At 44.3% G+C, this 12,722-nt stretch overlaps 1 protein-coding gene across 1 annotated transcript; it reads left to right on the top strand.

Annotated features, from left to right (window-relative positions):
• The first annotated feature begins 1,659 nt into the window (after positions 1–1,659).
• Positions 1,660–12,692, top strand: LOC110490244 (PR domain zinc finger protein 4). The gene is made up of 11 exons (XM_021563514.2): positions 1,660–1,761; positions 2,480–2,536; positions 2,658–2,773; positions 2,892–3,080; positions 3,229–3,963; positions 4,185–4,334; positions 6,198–6,316; positions 6,463–6,548; positions 6,650–7,200; positions 11,161–11,329; positions 11,595–12,692. The coding sequence occupies exons 3-11, from the start codon at positions 2,659–2,661 to the stop codon at positions 11,941–11,943; spliced, it is 2,463 nt and encodes an 820-aa protein (XP_021419189.2). The 5' UTR covers positions 1,660–1,761; positions 2,480–2,536; position 2,658; the 3' UTR covers positions 11,944–12,692.
• The last annotated feature ends 30 nt before the right edge of the window (positions 12,693–12,722 follow it).

The following is a 12,722-nucleotide window of genomic DNA, read 5'->3' as shown; positions in this document are numbered from 1 at the left end:
ACTGTACCTATGCAAAATATATTTGGGTTAAGGTGCCTCACACTGGTTTACAAAGGCAAACAACAATACCCTCGTCCCTGGGGCTGGCCTGGGATGCACTATCTCCGTGAGAGAAACAGTGCAACTTTTGACCTGATTTAGCATCTGATAGCAGGCTTTACAGAGTCCACGGTGTTCGTTGTCAAAATGCACTGTCTTGTGGCTTTTTGTCAAAATCAAGTGATCAACATGTTCATTGAAATGAATGATAGAGAGTACACAGCTCATGGATATAACTTTCACGTGATTTTTCTGGAACAAACCTCAACAAGGATGCAATAAAGTGAAAGGAAATACAATTTATTCGTTTTTACACAGTTCTAGAAACTCAACTCTCCACTGTCGCTGTTCTTTGACTCGCCGTCGCTGTAGCATTCTGTCATCTTTGGCACGGGCGCACGGCTGCGCATCTCTCCAGGTGACATTTCAACTATCCCACCACCACTGGACACGTTGACATCTAACAGACTCTGCAAGTGTTTAATGTAGTATATTGCAGCACGAAGTGTCTCCACTTTGCTGAGTCTTTTGTCCTCGAACTCTTGGGGAAGATGCTCCCGGAGCCGTGCGTAACCCTCGTTTACGCAGCGCACCCGCTGCCGTTCCCTTTCGTTCCTTTTCCGAATGAACGCTGGTTCGAATGAATAGTCATAGACACCGATGTGCCTGTGGAATGGGAAATACGAGAGACTCCCTGCGAATCTCTGACCGTACACAGGATCCAGGTAGGTTGTTGTGTCCAGAGGAAAGGGCAGTCCACGCGTGCCCTTGTAATGCGCTATCTGGTGATCCATGGAGAGGCCGAGCGCTATGGGTCTGACATATGGCATGCGCTCAAATAATCCCTTCTTGTGGTCCGACATCTCTCTGCAAAGAAAACAATAATTGAGGGTTGATTTATGCTGGTTATATAGGCTATTCATTATAACACAAAACTCTCAGGTTAGCCTATCATCATGGAAACTATGAAACTCATCCCACCCATGGTTTAATTAGAAATTATAGGCTATTTCTAACTTTCATGCATCTTCATTTTCCCAACACCCAAAGCCTTCGAAATTACAGTGTTAAATACATGGCACAGACTAGAACATTCCCATTAATTCCACAATTGAATTCATGACCTGAGTTTACCTCGTCACAGAGTCTTCATAATCATCTCTCATCGCGCGTTATCTCCTTTCCCCGTTTATGTTTGTCTATTGAAGTATGCAGGTGAAATTGTAACCTGTTAGAAAACAAGTTGTCACATCCCCATTCCCTCTGTCTGTGACAATCTCTAGTTTTTGTTGGTTAATCATGCCAGGTGGGTGTGATCTTAAACTGGGCGGGGAGAAAGAGATATGCAACCCTTTCTCTCAAGACAAAACTACAGTGTGCTATGCATTTGAGTAGACATGTATTACTGAAAAATAATTGGGGATTTACTTTTGACAGCAAAAGGATAGTGGGGCCAATGGGAGATATAACTGTCAAACAAAAGCCAAGTCTAATTTGCATATCGGATATGCATCCAATTAATTTAATTTAAGTTACATTTACAAAGTTGTGGACCTGTGCAGCCTAAAAACCTTTTTGTTAGGGTCCGTGATAAAAAATAAAAAAAACAGAGAGAGGCTTTGGCAAATGACCTCAGATCAGATGTTCATCCTGCAGCGCAGCTTCCTGCATGCGCATGCTCAGTGTGTCACGCTGTCATGGACCCGAAGAGGAAGCCTTTTGGTATTTTAGCTTTTGTTTTCATACAATTTTAACTTACTGTATGCTCCATTTTTATATATTGCATGAATATACAACATCGCAGCATTGTCTTTGAATCGTCAACGTGAGCTATACGCTCAAATGGGGATCGTAACGGGTTTTTTTTTAGGTCAAATTGTTAGTTTCTCTTGATTCTCGTTAACGCTATTCTTAGCATGCTAGCTAGATAGCCAGCTAACTACATTACCAATGGTATTCATGTGTAGTGAAAAGGTGCAATATGCGAGAATCGTTCCGCCTTTACCTAATAGTTGGCCTAATTTAAGTTTGTGACAAAACAAACAATGGATCGTGTAGAGAATAATTTCCCCATGTAAATCGCTGTGAAATATATATGAATTAAACCAGAAATATTGTACTTTCTGCTGTTTGACTTGCTTTCAATGAGTGACAGATCTATAAATCACATGTCTATGTGAATTTAGTCTGGTCGCCCAAAAAGTTACATCTTGCAGCTACTGTATGTGAAATTGGTCAGGTCCCCCAAAAAGTTACATATTGCTTACTTTGTTGATAGGGTCTCAGGGCAGTGGCTCTGATTTGGGACTGTAACATGTTCTATGAAAGATATATCTTGTTATTAGCTAGCTAACTTATGCATTGTCATATTTTGCTACATGTTTTGGTGAATGTGACATGAAGCACATTGATGATTGGTATCTGTGTCTATCCTCTCCAGCCAGCAGAATGCACACATTTCACACTATCTTGGATGAGCACACACTGCCGAAGTCAGGTATCCAACCACTGTGATAGACTTTCCACACACATTTTAATGTTTTTCTTTTGTCAGCCTCAAATGGGATATTACACAGCGTTTTCTAACACCTTAGACTTTTTTTTTGATTCCTTTCTAGAATGAATGACATGAACCTCAGCCCTGTTGGGATGGACCAGTTAAGTGTGCCCGCTGTGAGTGCCAGTCATCTGGGTCTACCCACCTCCCCAACACACAACCCCATCACTACACCAGGTAAAACACATTCACTTATCTGGTGAAACTACATTATCTTAATTTGTTTACATATTTATGGCAATTATAGTTGTTGATACAATGGTCGATCCATTCGTTTTGTCCCCCTTTACTTCAGGCATGTCTGTGGCTATACCCAGCCTGGGGCCCTCTCTTGGGTCTCTTCCCTCTGCTCTGTCGCTCATGCTGCCAATGGGTCCTCTTGGTGACCGAGGGGTCATGTGTGGCCTTCCAGAGAGGAACTACTCATTACCTCCCCCCCCCTACCCACACCTGGAGAGTAGCTACTTCAGACACATACTGCCAGGTAGGGCTGAGCACTTCTCTTCACCACGGTCTGTCATCTCCATTGTATCTCTTATGGATATCTTAAGGATTCATGGCATTACACCATGACACGTTTGCTGGTCTATATGTACATGGATTGGATATGATTTCTCTTTCTCTCTATCAAGGTATTCTGTCTTACCTGGCAGACCGGCCTCCCCCTCAGTACATTCACCCCAGCAGTCTGAACATGGACGGGACTCTCTCTGTGTCCAGCCAGAACCCCTCAGGGCTGGACCCTTACAGTGGCCCTGGAGGACCTCTGGAACAGGGCCTGGTGTCCCTGGACTCCCGTCAGGTCAGTGGCCAGGGAGACCTCCACCAGGGTGGGGGCCACGAGGTGCAGCTGGACTCCACAGGGCTGAACATGGAGTCCCGGGTCAGCAGCCCCATGTCCCCAGACAGGATGGGAGAGGACCTGGCCAACATGGAGGGGGTAGTGGGGGCTGAGAACCAACAGCAGCTGGGAGGGAGGGGCCAGAACCACGAGGGCCTGGGAAGAGTTGAGTCCTCTGGGGGCGTGATGCCCCTGCACGGGCCTGGCCTGGAGCTTCCTGTGGGGATGGAGCCAGAGCACCTAGGGGGCCGGGTGGGGAACTCAGGGGGAGGCGGTCTGGGGGAGTCTTTACACAGCTCAGGGGAGCTGAACTCTGGGGTGGTGAGTGTGGTGCTCACCCAGTCCCAGCTGGAGCCTGTGTCCCTCCATGGTCATTCGGGCATGGGCCTAGATCCGGTGAATGTGTCCCCCATCACGGCAGAGGTGTCCATGGGGCCAGAGAACAGCCTGTTGCTGGTCAACTCCACCCTGCAGCTGGAGGACTCCACCTCCAACAAGGAGAATATGGTCACTGCCTTCACCATCTGTGAGTAAGAGGGAAGAATGGCAGACATTTTTTTTGTGTTTACTTGCGCTGAGTTATTGCTGGGCACGGTGGCTCATTTTTGGTCTGTAAGGAAAATTTTAGCTTGGTATTGTATAAAGCTCTCCCAGCTTACTGTTCTGTTCTTGTCATCCATTGGAAGTCTTTGAACTTCTGATCTGTATATCTTTCTTAACTTGTTGTTATGTTGCGTTTGTGAACAGGGTGTACGCTGTGTGAGCGCTCGTATCCCTCCGACTGCCCAGAGCACGGCCCAGTCACCTTTATCCCTGACACGCCCATCCAGAGCAGAGCCCGCCTCTCCCTGCCTCGTCCGCTCTGCCTCCGCATCTCTGTAGCTGATGAGCCTTTTGGTATGGAAACCGCTGTGGAAGATGCAAATTCGCTTCTAATGTCCTGACTCTCCATCTGTTTTCATGTGTCCTTTCAATTTTATTGCTTATTCACTGAGTGTACAAATCATTGAGAACACCTTCCTAATATCGAGTGATAAGAACAGCCACAATTCATCGGGGCATGGACTCTACAAGGTGTCAAGTGTTCCTCAGGGATGCTGGCCCTTGTTGACTCCAACGCTTCCCACAGTTGTTTCAAGTTGGCTTGATGTCCTTTGTGTGGTGGACCATTCTTCATATTTTAAACTGTTGAGCGTGAAAAACCCAGTAGCGTTGCCGTTGTAGACACAAACTGGTGCGCCTGGCACCGACTACCATACCCTGTTCAAAGGCAGACATCTTTTATATTGCCTATTCGCCCTCTGAATGGCACACATACACAATCCATGTCTCAATTGTCTCAAGGCTTTAAACTCCTTCGTTAACCTGTCTCCTCCTCTTCATCTACACTGGTTGAAGTGGATTTAACAAGTGGTGTCAATAAGGGATCATATCTTTCACCTTGAGTCACCTGGCCAGTATATGTCATGGAAAGAGCAGGTGTTCTTAATGTTTTGTACACTCAGTGTATATTGATTTGGACATTTCCATGTAAAAGGACCCATAAGCGCCAACGTGAAGTTCATAGAAGCATTTAAAATTGTGTGTCAAATGAAAGCCAAGAGTCAATATATATATTTTACATGAATGCATATATACATTTTTCGACCATGTTCCCTCCTAAAATGGTTGAATAAGCAAAGGCTTTGATTTCTGGTCAAACAGAGGGAAAGTAGGTCTTAGAAAACCTCTACCAGGAAAAAGTCTTAATAGGTATTAGAAATAGATTAAAAACACAATAATGATGAAGACCCCTGCCAACTAATGTCAACACTTATATTTGGTTTTGGTGACTTTTCCCTGCCTTCTGTATGTTTAGAAAACATTTTGTGCCTTGAAATTACGTTTCCAAAAACCTGTCTCTTTTGCGATATGTTCTCATTTCTCTCCCCAATGAGGAGGGATGACCATGAAAATGTAGACATATCAATTAGTTAGTGTTTTTACTGATATTTTGTTTAGGAATGATTCATTGATTAAAACAGTAGTGTACAGTACAGGAATGTATAGTTCAGTAGAGTACAGTACAGGAATGTATAGTTCAGTAGAGTACAGTACAGGAATGTATAGTTCAGTAGAGTACAGTACAGGAATGTATAGTTCAGTAGAGTACAGTACAGGAATGTATAGTTCAGTAGAGTACAGTACAGGAATGTATAGTTCAGTAGAGTACAGTACAGGAATGTATAGTTCAGTAGAGTACAGTACAGGAATGTATAGTTCAGTAGAGTACAGTACAGGAATGTATAGTTCAGTAGAGTACAGTACAGGAATGTATAGTTCAGTAGAGTACAGTACAGGAATGTATAGTTCAGTAGTGTACAGTACAGGAATGTATAGTTCAGTAGAGTACAGTACAGGAAAGTATAGTTCAGTAGTTTACAGTACAGGAATGTATAGTTCAGTAGTTTACAGTACAGGAAAGTATAGTTCAGTGAACACTAGATTTGAGTACACTAATGTACTGAACTTTACTATACTTTACTGAACTCTGTATTGAACTGTACTGTGCTCTACTCTACTCTGAGCTCGACTGTATGGTAATGTACTCTACTGTGTTTGCCACACATTTTAAGTGAAACATCTGAGTCTCAGCGTTACTCTATTCCGTTACTGTGGAATTGCCCATTCAAAAACAACTTACAGCTTGTTTGCCCATCATTAATATCTGTGTGTGTGTGTGTGTGTGTGTGTGTGTGTGTGTGTGTCTCTCTCTCTAAGGAGTGTTTGCTCGGGACATCATACCTCCCAGGACCTGCTTTGGACCCATGGTGGGTCAGCACTGTAGCAACGTAGACCTGCAAGACTGGCCAGACAAGGACACCCCTCAGATATGGAAGGTCAGTGGCTTACAACATCCACATCTCCTCATTTAGATTTCAGATGACCTTATCGTAGAATTGCATGTGAGTCAATGAAATGCTATGTCAATTATTTGGATGAAGGGAGGCACCATTCTGACCAGTAGATGGCGGTGTTGTTTCAGATGTTCCACAACAACGTGCTGGAGTTCTGTATCGTGACCACAGATGAGAATGAATGCAACTGGATGATGTTTGTACGCAAGGCAAGGTAATTATCACTTAGTGAAGCAATCTCATGCATTTGGCTCAGTGTTATTATTTTTTATCCAAAATGGCTGCCACTCAGATATGTGGTGTCTCTGTGAGCAGGACCAGAGAGGAGCAGAACCTGGTGGCCTACCCTGACAACGGGAAGCTGTTCTTCTGCACGTCCACTGAGATCCTCCCAGACCAGGAGCTGCTCTTCTACTACACCAGGGACTACTGCAGGCAGATGGGGGTCCCTCAGGTCCCAGAGGGCCAGGTGTGCCAGTGCGGCAAAGAGTGCCAGTCCTTCGCCGAGCTCAAGTCCCACCTGAGCAGCCACAACAACCACGGCCATTCCCACAGCCCCAGCCAGGACCACCACCAGGAGGGCAAGCTGCCCAGCGGTACCTCCATCTCCTCCTCATCCCCCTGGGCCTGCCACTCCCACAACAGCAGCCTCTCTCATAACACTAACAACTCTGGCTCCAACACACACAGACACTCGCTTGAGAGGAAGTACAAGTGCAGTATGTGCTCGCGGGCGTTCACCACGTCCACTAAGCTCAACGTGCACTTCATGGGACACGTGGGGATGAAGCCGCACAAGTGTGAATACTGCAGCAAGGCCTTCAGTGATCCGAGCAACCTGAGGATGCACCTCAAGATACACACAGGTAGGGGATGGGTGGCGTGGCCTACACTCACACGTTCACACATACACATTGACATGGGATCTCTCAACATAGCAGCTTAGCATTTTCTGTATCAGTCTCGGTGTTTTTAGATGAGTTACAATATTATTGAAGGCGTTTTAAAACACATGATGGTTCTACTGTATACAATACCAGTCAAAAGTTTGGACACCTACTCATTCATGTGTTTTTCTTTACTTTAACTATTTTCTACATTGTAGAATAATAGTGAAGACATCAAAACTATGAAATAACATATATGGAATTATGTAGTAACCAAAGAAGTGTTAAACAAATCAAAATATATTTTCTATTTTCTATTCTTCAAAGTAGCCAGCCTTTGCCTTGATGACAGCTTTGCACACTCTTGGCATTCTCTCAACCAGCTTCACCTGGAATGTATTTCCAACAGTCTTGAAGGAGTTCCCACATATGCTGAGTACTTGTTGGCTGCTTTTCCTTCACTCTGAGATCCAACTCATCCCAAACCATCTCCATTGGGTTGAGGTCGGGTGATTGTGGAGGCTTGGTTATCTGATGCTGCACCATCACTCTCCTTGGTCAAATAGCCCTTACACAACCTGGAGGTGTGTTGGGTCATTGTCCTGTTGAAAAATGATAGTCCCACTAAGCACAAACCAGATGGGATGGCGTATCGCTACAGAATGCTGTGGTAGCCATGCTGGTTAAGTGTGCCTTGAATTCTAAATAAATCACACAGTGTCACCGGCAAAGCACCCCCACACCATTACACCACCTCCTTCATGCTTCATGGTGGGAACCACACATGCCGAGCTCATCTGTTCACCTACTCTACCTCTCACAAAGACACGGCGGTTGGAACCAAAAATCTCAAATTTGGACTCTTCAGACCAAAGGACAGAATTCCCCCGGTTTAATGTTCATTGCTCTTGTTTCTTCGCCCAAGCAAGTCTCTTCTTATCAGTGTCCTTTTAATAAACTTTTCAGAAATTCGACCATGAATGCCTGATTCACTCAGTCCCCTCTAAACAGTTGTTGAGATGTGTCTGTTACTTGAACTTTGTGAAGCATTTATTTGAGCTGCAATTTATGAGGCTGGTAACTCTAATGACCTTATCCTCTGCAGGAGAGGTAACCCTGGGTCTTCCTTTCCTGTGACGGTCCTCATGAGCCAGTTTCAACATAGCGCTTGATGGTTTTTGCGACTACACTTGGAAGTCATTTTTCGTCATTGACTGACCTTCGTGTCTTAAAGTAATGGTGGAATGTCGTTTTTCTTTGCTTATTTGAGCTGTTCTTGCCATAATATGGACTTGGACTTTTACCAAATAGGGCTATCTTCTGTATACCACCTTTACCTTGTCACAACACAACTGATTGTCTCAAACGCATTAAGAAGGAAAGAAATTTCACAAATTAATTTTTAACAAGGCACACCTGTTCATCGAAATGCATTCCAGGTGACTACCTCATGAATCTACGGCTGGCCATGCTTTCCACCTGGCTACCACTACCCAGGACAACAGCCCTGCATCCCCCACAGCAATTTGCCCAAGCTTCCCCCAATTCTCCTTCACCCAAATCCAGATAGCCGATGTTCTGAAAAGCTGCAAAATCTGGACCCCTACAAATCAGCCGGGCTAGGCAATCTGGACCCTCTCTTTCTAAAATTATCTGCTGCAATTGTTACAACCCCTATTACTAGCCTGTTCAACCTCTTTCGTATCGTCTGAGATCCCCAAAGATTGGAAAGCAGCTGCGGTCACCCCCTCTTCAAAGGGGGGGACACTCTTAACCCAAACTGCTACAGACCTATATCTATCCTACCCTGCCTTTCTAAGGTCTTCGAAAGCCAAGTCAACAAACAGATTACCGACCATTTTGAATCTCACCATACCTTCTCTGCTATGCAATCTGGTTTCAGAGCTGGTCATGGGTGCACCTCAGCCACGCTCAAGGTCCTAAACGATATCTTAACCGCCATCGATAAGAAACATTACTGTGCAGCCCTATTCATTGATCTGGCCAAGGCTTTCGACTCTGTCAATCACCACATCCTCATCGGCAGACTCGACAGCCTTGGTTTCTCAAATGATTGCCTCGCCTGGTTCACCAACTACTTCTCTGATAGAGTTCAGTGTGTCAAATCGGAGGGTCTGCTTTCCGGACCTCTGGCAGTCTCTATGGAGGTGCCACAGGGTTCAATTCTTGGACCGACTCTCTTATCTGTATACATCAATGATGTCGCTGTTGCTGCTGATGAGTCTCTGATCCACCTCTACGCAGACGACACCATTCTGTATATTTCTGGCCCTTCTTTGGACACTGTGTTAACAATCCTCCAGGCAAGCTTCAATGCCATACAACTCTCCTTCCGTGGCCTCCAATTGCTCTTAAATACAAGTAAAACTAAATGCATGCTCTTCAACCGATCGCTGCCTGCACCTGCCCGCCTGTCCAACATCACTACTCTGGACGGCTCTGACTTAGAATACGTGGACAACTACAAATACCTAGGTGTCTGGTTAGACTGTAAACTCTCCTTCCAGACCCACATCAAACATCACCAATCCAAAGTTAAATCTAGAATTGGCTTCCTATTTCGCAACAAAGCATCCTTCACTCATGCTGCCAAACATACCCTTGTAAAACTGACCATCCTACCAATCCTCGACTTCGGCGATGTCATTTACAAAATAGCCTCCAATACCCTACTCAACAAATTGGATGCAGTCTATCACAGTGCAATCCGCTTTGTCACCAAAGCCCTATATACTACCCACCATTGCGACCTGTACGCTCTCGTTGGCTGGCCCTCGCTTCATACTCGTCGCCAAACCCACTGGCTCCATGTCATCTACAAGACCCTGCTAGGTAAAGTTAACCCCCCTGCTAGGTAAAGTTAACCCCCCTTATCTCAGCTCGCTGGTCACCATAGCATCACCCACCTGTAGCACGCGCTCCAGTAGGTATATCTCTCTGGTCACCCCCAAAACCAATTCTTTCTTTGGCCGCCTCTCCTTACAGTTCTCTGCTGCCAATGACTGGAACGAACTACAAAAATCTCTGAAACTGGAAACACTTATCTCCCTCACTAGCTTTAAGCACCAACTGTCAGAGCAGCTCACATATTACAGCACCTGTACATAGCCCACCTATAATTTAGCCCAAACAACTACCTCTTTCCCTACTGTATTTATTTTATTTATTTATTTATTTTGCTCCTTTGCACCCCATTATTTGTATTTCTACTTTGCACATTCTTCCACTGCAAATCTACCATTCCAGTGTTTTCATCATCCCCATACTGTTATTTATTTTTTGCTCATTTGCACCCCAGTGTCTCTACCTGCATATTAATCTGCTGCACGTCTATCACTCCAGTGTTTAATTACTAAATTGCAATTATTTCGCCACTATGGCCTATTTATTGCCTTACGTCCCTTATCTTACCTCATTTGCACACACTGTTTATAGACTTTTCTATTGTGTTATAGACTGTATGTTTTGTTTATTCTATGTGTGACTCTGTGTTGTTGTTTGTGTCGCACTTCTTTGCTTTATCTTGGCCAGGTCGCAGTTGTAAATGGGAACTTGTACTCAACTGCCTACCTGGTTAAATAAAGGTGAAGTAAAAATAAAATCTAGTTGAGAGAATGCCAAGAGTGTGCAAAGCTGTCATCAAGGCAAAGCGTGGCTGCTTTTAAGAATCTCAAATATAAAATAAATTTAGATTTGTTTTAACACTTTTTTTTTTGGTTACTACACGATTCCATATGTGCTATTTCATAGTTTTGATGTCTTCACTATTATTCTACAATGTAGAATATAGTAAAAACAAAGAAAAACCCTTGAATGAGTAGGTGTGTCCCAACTTGACTGGCACTGTATAAGGTGTATATGGTCTACATATGCTTCTCGTATAGGTTTTACTCACTCTAACCTCAGGTGCTCCCACAGGTCAGAAGAACTACAGGTGTAATGTGTGTGAGAAGTCGTTCACTCAGAAGGCCCACATGGCGTCTCATATGGTGATTCACACGGGGGCCAAGAACTTCAAGTGTGACCTGTGTGACAGGATGTTCATCAGGAAGCAGGACCTCAAGCAGCACATGTTCACACATACACAGTAAGTTTAAACTTAAGCAAGCTATTGACATGAGTGGTATGAGAAAAGTATTGGTTCCAGTCAATAGCCTGTAACCAGGGCCCAAGGTTTCTGCCCGGGTCACATGGCCAGGGAAAACTCCTGGACATAAGACATATTGGTAAACACATTTTATGAAGTGTCTGGATTTCCATCAGTCTATTTTCCTCTGTTTTTATCACCATTTCCCCTTCTCTCCCTCTACTCTTTTCTCCACCCCTCTCCCATCATCATTCCCAATGCACAGAGAGCGTCAGATCCACTGCCCCAAGTGTGACAAACATTTCTTGAGGACCAACCACCTGAAGAAGCACATGAACTCCCATGAGGGCCGCCGGGACTACATCTGTGAGAAGTGTGAGAAGGGCTTCCTCACCAAATACCACCTCACCAGACACCTCAAGATCTGCAAAGGCCCCAAGACTGACCGAGGGGCCCAGGAAGAGGAGGGGGAGGAAGAGGATGATGAAGAAGATGATGATGATGATGATGAAGAGGAAGGAGAGGGAGTCGAGAGACTGATAGATCCAGATAGCAGAGAAGACTGTGGGTTAGAGGGATATGATTCTGAGAAACCTTTGTCCCCACACAATTGACTGTGACCTCAATGTGCCATTACTAGAAATGCTAATTTATTTACTTATTTTTAACTGTTAGTTTGTTTTGCCAAAATCTCATTTGTTGCGTCAGGTTCAGGTTTATTTTCAAATATCAGTTTAACATTGGGCACAATCAAACAAGGATAATCCAGATTTTGATGTAGAGGTATTGTATGTGCTTAGGCTTCATGTTTTATTTCTTCAGGTACATTTCCCTTGCCTAACAGCTAATCAATTGTTTTCCCGCTGCTCTATCATCGCTCCATACATCAGTATGAAACTGCCATTCTTAGAAGTCGTTTGTGCCGACGTGACATGATTCATGTAGGCTGGCTTTTGCCCAACCCATTGGTCACTGGGACCAATCAGAATGTGTTTGCATTCTTAAAGAGTCGGGGAGGAAAGCAAATTCAAGACTCATCATAGAGAACAAACGTTAGCTGGTGTGCCATTTGGCCGGAGCGATGTGGCTGGGTAGCCAGGCAATGATCATCCTAGAAAAAGTTATGTTTTAACTCAAAAGCCATGGCCTTTTAACACACAATAGTTATTTTTTTAACAGTTGTCATCTCTTTATGGAATAGATACTGAGTTTGAGTCTCTCTGGATGCTGACAGCTAGCTAGATGCTGGCTCTGCTGCTGGTTGAATGTTGAAGAGGTATTGTGATGTGTCGGCCACATCTTTTTGTATGTATGTACGTACAAATATATAAATGATGTAAAACGTCTGAATTCCTTATCGATTGTGATAATGTAACGAAAAATTACATTCCAC

This window comes from Oncorhynchus mykiss, chromosome 15 (genome assembly GCF_013265735.2).
Source record: "Oncorhynchus mykiss isolate Arlee chromosome 15, USDA_OmykA_1.1, whole genome shotgun sequence".
NCBI classification, from domain to species: Eukaryota; Metazoa; Chordata; class Actinopteri; order Salmoniformes; family Salmonidae; genus Oncorhynchus; species Oncorhynchus mykiss.
The sequence above is the reverse complement of the archived record's forward strand: the minus strand, read 5'-3'. Positions and strand labels throughout refer to the sequence as shown.

Excerpts from the sequence above, each read along its gene's own strand:
- LOC110490244 (XM_021563514.2), top strand. The coding sequence starts at position 2,659 with ATGAATGACATGAACCTCAGCCCTGTTGGGATGGACCAGTTAAGTGTG. Across the intron at positions 4,335-6,197 it reads TGTAGCTGATGAGCCTTTTG|GAGTGTTTGCTCGGGACATC; the intron begins GTATGGAAACCG and ends TCTCTCTCTAAG. Across the intron at positions 6,549-6,649 it reads ATGTTTGTACGCAAGGCAAG|GACCAGAGAGGAGCAGAACC; the intron begins GTAATTATCACT and ends CTCTGTGAGCAG.